This window comes from Xenopus laevis, chromosome 8S (assembly GCF_017654675.1).
Source record: "Xenopus laevis strain J_2021 chromosome 8S, Xenopus_laevis_v10.1, whole genome shotgun sequence".
NCBI lineage: Eukaryota > Metazoa > Chordata > Amphibia > Anura > Pipidae > Xenopus > Xenopus laevis.
Window position 1 is genome coordinate 100,598,712 of NC_054386.1, and position 6,024 is coordinate 100,604,735.

The 6,024-nt window shown below is 40.5% G+C and overlaps 1 protein-coding gene and 1 long non-coding RNA gene across 2 annotated transcripts; both read left to right on the forward strand.

Annotated features, from left to right (window-relative positions):
- The first annotated feature begins 248 nt into the window (after nucleotides 1-248).
- On the forward strand, nucleotides 249-2,069 carry LOC121397587 (putative protein kinase C delta type homolog). The gene is made up of 4 exons (XM_041574526.1): nucleotides 249-568; nucleotides 781-843; nucleotides 1,298-1,374; nucleotides 1,633-2,069. The coding sequence occupies exons 1-4, from the start codon at nucleotides 498-500 to the stop codon at nucleotides 1,815-1,817; spliced, it is 396 nt and encodes a 131-aa protein (XP_041430460.1). The 5' UTR covers nucleotides 249-497; the 3' UTR covers nucleotides 1,818-2,069.
- A 21-nt stretch (nucleotides 2,070-2,090) lies between these two features.
- LOC121397590 lies at nucleotides 2,091-3,107 on the forward strand. The gene is made up of 3 exons (XR_005963774.1): nucleotides 2,091-2,181; nucleotides 2,389-2,469; nucleotides 2,559-3,107. It is a non-coding gene; the product is annotated as an uncharacterized LOC121397590 (long non-coding RNA).
- Nucleotides 3,108-6,024: the final 2,917 nt, after the last annotated feature.

The following is a 6,024-nucleotide window of genomic DNA, read 5'->3' on the forward strand; positions in this document are numbered from 1 at the left end:
ATTCTTTGGACAGGTGAGTTATGTGTCCTATGTTAAGTTTACAGTGTGAAATAGGAGTTTCAGAGAAACAACAAGATTCTTATTCTCATTCCAGGTCTTCCAGGCACAACATAACAAAACAGGGAAGACGCTTGCCATCAAGAAACTCAAGAAGGAAATATACTTTGCAGGCAACATGGTCAAAAGGTACATTTTTCATTTACTTTTTTAAATAAGTGGGGACTTAGTAACTAACCTGTTGACTTAATTGCTCTGGTGTCTCACAGTAATCAGATCTTAGCATTCATGTTTTAACTTCTAGTAGATTGATTTAAATTCTTTGCTGATTCATTGAGATTAGAGAAATGTTGCAGCTTTGTGAGTAAAACAACTCTGTGATCTTATGTTTCAGTGTTTTTGTGGAGCGGGACGTCTTAAGGTTGGCAAGAAACACCAGATGTCCATTCCTTGTGAGTTTGTTCTGTGCCTTCCAGACGGAACATCACGCATTCCTAGCTATGGAATTCGCTGCTGGAGGAAGTTTAGGGTCTCTGTTGAACACCGGTGCACTAACCCAGGAAAGCACTTTGTAAGTATTACTGGTTGAGTTATTGCACCTTTCACCATTATCAATTAGTAGGAGTCAAGTTAGAATTAGGAGCTATAGGTTTATCCTCTACTCTGGGCTTAAGTAATGAAGTGTAAAATTTAGAATATTTAGAAAAACATCCTCACTATAGTCTTTTTATAGGTATATGGATTTGCATTAGTAAAACAACTAAAATGTGTTTACTTTCACAGATTCTATGCTGCATGCATCACGTCAGGGATCAAGTTCCTACATGATCGCGGAATCATCCACCGGTAAGAACTAGAGCTAATAGGGCTTCTATTTTGAGGGTCAGATAGTGGCTATTATTAATACTAAATTAATGATAACCTTACTACATGGATAGTCTATGGGAAATGTATTCTACTTGTTAACATTAGAGATATAAGCTTAACATAGTAACAGTAAAAAACAGATGTATTGATAACATAAATAAATACATTCTGAACCATATCAGTGACTTATACACCTAAAGGTCGTTTGATCAGCCTTGTGTTAAAAAGAAGTGGATATTTTACTTATAAGGGGTTCTGGGTCCTGTGACCATTATGTTTATAGTGTTATAGGCTACACAGTATGGGTGGGCATGGGAGATTCTCTGGTTATGACTTTGCTTCTGCAGGGATACCAGGTCCTATGCAGTAGGAACTGAGGGTTCTAAACTAAAAAAGCACATTAGTACTAATTACTTTATTTATTTTCCTGCAGAGATATAAAGCCAGACAATGTCGTAATAGACAGCACTGGATATGCACAGCTTGCAGATTTTGGACTCTGTAAAACAGGTAATATATTCTGGTTTAATTATAAAACATATGAGTTTCTGGTGCACTAATATGCCTTAATGTCCCAGGATAAGGCTCACACACAATGGTAACCAATGCTAGGTTATATTTTAATACAGAATTCTCATGTATAAATGTCCTCCTCATTTTAATCGTAGGATTAAGTTCAGGACACTCCTCTCAGCTCCTCTATATTACATGTACTGCTTAGTAGATAATGACAGCCGCTAACAAACACTGTTTTTTCTTGTACCTAAGGAGTCGACCACACATCAGAAATAGACGAGCCATGTGGAGACCTCTCTTATAATGCCCCAGAAATACTCAGAGGAGAACGCTACAACAGGACCGTGGACTGGTGGTCATTAGGGATAACTATCTATGAAATAGCCGTTGCCAAGGTAAGTGTAAAGCCTCCATCGATAGATTTCATTAGGCTCTAGAATGTTATCTTCTCTTTGTTTATTCTGTAGAATAACAATAAAAAAGACCTCAGTCCGGTCACAGATAAGATTATTATTTCAAGTTTTAAAACTAAGTGGTAACTAAATGTCCCATAATACTTCTAACTTCTAAAGTGTACTAGTCTAGTTATATTCACCCTATATACAGTAGTTACAGTATCTGTTTAGAAAGTATTACCCTGCTATAGCACTGATGTCCTTTTCCTTTTCCTAATGAGATTCTTTTTTTTTGCAGTTGCCATTTACTGGGAAAACCCAGGAGGAAATCTTTAATAACATCTTTTATTCAGAACCAGATTATCCAAGTGACCTGGATAGTAGCACCATTTCAATAATTGAAGCAGTAAGTTGTTGCATCGATTCACTTTCTTATCCTCTCGACAAACCTGCCATGTTTCCTTGTCGGACATATATACACACAAATACAACACTGGCTTTAAATGAAAGGAAACATACAGACTAAATAAACATGATTTCATTGGCACTGCTTTGATTGAGCTGTTAGATTCTGGTGCAGGTACCTATAAAACTATTATTTTCTTTTGTGTAGCTCCTAGACAAAGACCCCAGATTCCGGCTGGGATCAGAAATAGATGATGGTGAAGAAGTGCAGAGATTCAGATACTTCAGGGTAAGTTTATACTTTAGACATCTTGCAATTATTACAATAAAGCACTTAATTCATAATGAGAAAACTAATTGTATTATATTATTTTATAGTCAATTGACTGGAAAGCTCTCTGGAACAAGCAGCTGAAAGCGCCATTCATACCCAGCCAACCTACTACAACAGATGGTGATGAAGGCGTCAAACTTACAGAATACAGATGGAGACTTGACCAAGATGTGCACGAGACATTCAGAAATTTTGATGAGTTGCCAGAAGAAAACTTCTAAAATGATATCTCTCTATAAACCAAAGAAATACCAGACAGAAAATGTTTGCCAGAGGAGACTCATCTTCTACCAAGGAAGACAAAGCACAATACCAGCTGTCCTTATACTTCTACCAATGGGGTATAGTTATCAGGGATATGGAAGATAGCTCATAGTCAGGCCCAGAATTGTGGCAAGGCCACAAAGGCAGAGCCTAGGGATGGCATGCAGCTCAGCTGCATTGGGAACACTGCGTTCCCCTGTGCCCATCACTATGGGGGGTGGGTGCATATGATCGGCGGACACTAGGACCGTGATGCCTTGTGGGAACCGCTACAGGAATTCTGGCCCTGCTCATATTACAAGTTGATCCAGGGACTTGTCCGATTGCCATTTTGGAGTCAGGAAGGAATTTTTACCCCCTCTGAGGCAAATTGGAGATACTTCAAATGGGGTTTTTCGCCTTCCTCTGGATCAACTGGCAGTTAGGCAGGTTATATATAGACTAAAAGGGTTGAACCTAATGGATGTGTGTCTTTTTGCAACCTAACATACTATGTAACTATGTATATTAAAAGAAAAAATTGATATTATAGCAAGACTGATATGTTATATAGAGGTTGCTAAATATTTGCTAATAGACAGAGGCACCATAACAGGGAGGGTGGGCGGAAGGGCAGTATGAAGAAGGAGCACTGTAATTACTAGTAGTAAATAATAATAAATAAACAGCATAACATGAATAAAGTAGTAAATGGTTCTTTGTCTTATTTTTTGTCTTATTTGTACAATATTGTTGTTAATGGTAGACACAAACAGACAAAACATTATCAAAGAGTAGGTATAAAGAAAGTCAAATATCAAGCACGACAGTAATGCTAAAGTGAATGGGATTGTATCTGTTTCCAATCAAGGTAGTAGAGACAGTGGTGTATCATGCTTTGGTGTGTTGGAGAGTCTGTAAGGGGTAAGGTACAACTTCATCAAACTTTATAAGTATTCACCATTTTGTGAGCATTTACCCAGATTGCAACCCATATGGGGAGGGTTAATACTTTTTTCCATGGCTAATTGCTAATGCTGCCTGTAGATATGCTTTAAGAATGGGTCCTCAGGTAAAGAATTCATTAAGTAATAAAGCTCAGAAATGAGGCCTCAATAGGGAAAGCTGCCCTAAGTATTTTCTCAAATGGCATGTGATAGATCTGGGTCTGTTGTAATATAATGTTTGATGTGGAGCTACTCCATTTTTAATCAGAGCTCCATAGGTTATTCACCTAAAACAGCATGAGCCCAAACATAAAATGTAATTAATGCTAAAAAAAATATAAAGAGATTGAAACAAAACTAGCCCCAAAGCTGATCAGAAAGGGTCAGTTAGGTAAAGGGTTTTAAGGAGCATCAAAATAAAACCTGCACCATAAAGATGCCCACCCTACTGCATCCATCCTTAGACTCTCAAAAGAGCAAATTTTCTGAAGCTCACAAAGTATGTTACCCACCACCGCTGAACAGAGAAGAACTTATGCCTAGTAGAAACCTGACACTGTGCATTCCAAGTGTTAAAGTCGGTAACTGAATTAACTAAAAAAGGGGTGCTCAACTCAAATATAGACTTAATATTAAAGGGACGCCAAAGTAGGAAGTGGTCCATGGTCACCTCCTTCCCAGTTCATTCCTCCCGTGGGCAGTCACGGTCATTGACAGACCAATGCTTCGTGTTCCCATTAACATAAAGCTTCCCATGGAAGAAATGACACATGATAACCCTAAACCCTAGGTGAGTTGACTAAAGAGAGCCCTACTCAACACATTGTCTTAAAATCTCTCAGTGCCAATGGTGTGTCCCAAGACTCTCCTGTTGATCTCCTTCCTAGAAGAGTACTTGATTTTACCCACAGTAATGCACCATCATCGCATGACTTTCAGACCCCCTGCAACATAAGGTAGGAGAGGGCCATGCCAGATCTACATACTCTTTGCCAAGTTAACATCCATCCAGTCCCCCAGAACTTAGATACCAATATCCTGAAGACATCAACCCTCAAAGAAGGCTTCTCCAGAAGGAGGTTGCTGAAGTTGTTCATAAACAGAACTGTCTTTCCAGGGTCAGAAGATCAGGCCTGTATAGGAGACATATGACAACCTGGATAAGTTTAAGGAGAAGGAGGAGAGAAGGCAGATGGACAAGTTGAAAATAAAACACTGATCCACCTCTGTGTCCTCCAATGATGAGACTGCATCACCCTCCTCTAGGTATAGCATCTCCCTGGGACCCAATCTCTCTGCTTCCCAAAGTCCTGTGGCCCTCTATTGCTCCCCTGGGCTCCTCACAGAGATAAAGGCCCTGGAGTAACCCACCCTCAACCCACAGAAGCTGGTCTTCTTCACAGATGAAATTGAGGATATCAATCTGAGGGAGAAAGTGAAAAGCTGGAAATCAGTAAAGACCAAGGAAAATGTATCATTCGTGTTTGTAGAGGAGGATTTTCCTACATTGCCAACTCCTGCAGGATCAGTGGTTACTGCTACTCAAAGGACCCCTCGAGGTTCATACTTCTGCAACATAATATCACGGTGCAGCCCTGTGTACAGAGGTGCCTACAACTCCCAGTTTGAACTCTGTTCCCACTGACACAGGTAAACAAGAGACTGTTGGTTTGGCGGGAAAATCAAACCTGGTGTGCTGTTGCCTACATCTCCCATCATCTCCTCTGGTCCTTCTGAGACCGTTACCCCAGCAGAGACTGTGCCTGAGCAGTTTGAGGATGTCAGGGAAGTAGATGCTTCTGACTAGTGATGTGTGGGCAGGACCGATACCTTTGGTCTTTATCAGGGCAATTAGGGAGTCTGTCTCAGCCTTTTTCTTCCTGTAAGCCCTGATGCAGGCAGCCATGCACACCTGGAAACCCTGATCTCCTGGCTCCAGTGCTGGTAATCCGGCTATAGACTCCTCTGCTGGGCCATCAAGCGGTCTTGTCCCTGGCCCTCTGCTTTCACTCCATGTCTGCTCTTAGCAACCAAACCACCATGCCTAGGTCTAGATAAAGCCTGGGGCTGGCCTGACAAAGCAAGCCAAGATCAGAGCATTTGGCCTAGGTGGCAGGAAGACATCTAGAGACTGGATGGGGTAAAGCAGGTCCAAATGCTCAGCATTGGTTGCACACAGTGTTCAAGCTCTGCCTTCTTCCTACTGTGTACATGGAATTGCAACTGTGCCATCCTGCTATGGGTTCTCGGAGTATTATTCAATATAAACACATGAATTGCATTGCAAATTAATTTTCTGTAGTAATACATTGGTACTTAC

Excerpts from the sequence above, each read along its gene's own strand:
- LOC121397587 (XM_041574526.1), top strand. The coding sequence starts at position 498 with ATGGAATTCGCTGCTGGAGGAAGTTTAGGGTCTCTGTTGAACACCGGT. Across the intron at positions 569-780 it reads CTAACCCAGGAAAGCACTTT|ATTCTATGCTGCATGCATCA; the intron begins GTAAGTATTACT and ends TTACTTTCACAG. Across the intron at positions 844-1,297 it reads GATCGCGGAATCATCCACCG|AGATATAAAGCCAGACAATG; the intron begins GTAAGAACTAGA and ends ATTTTCCTGCAG.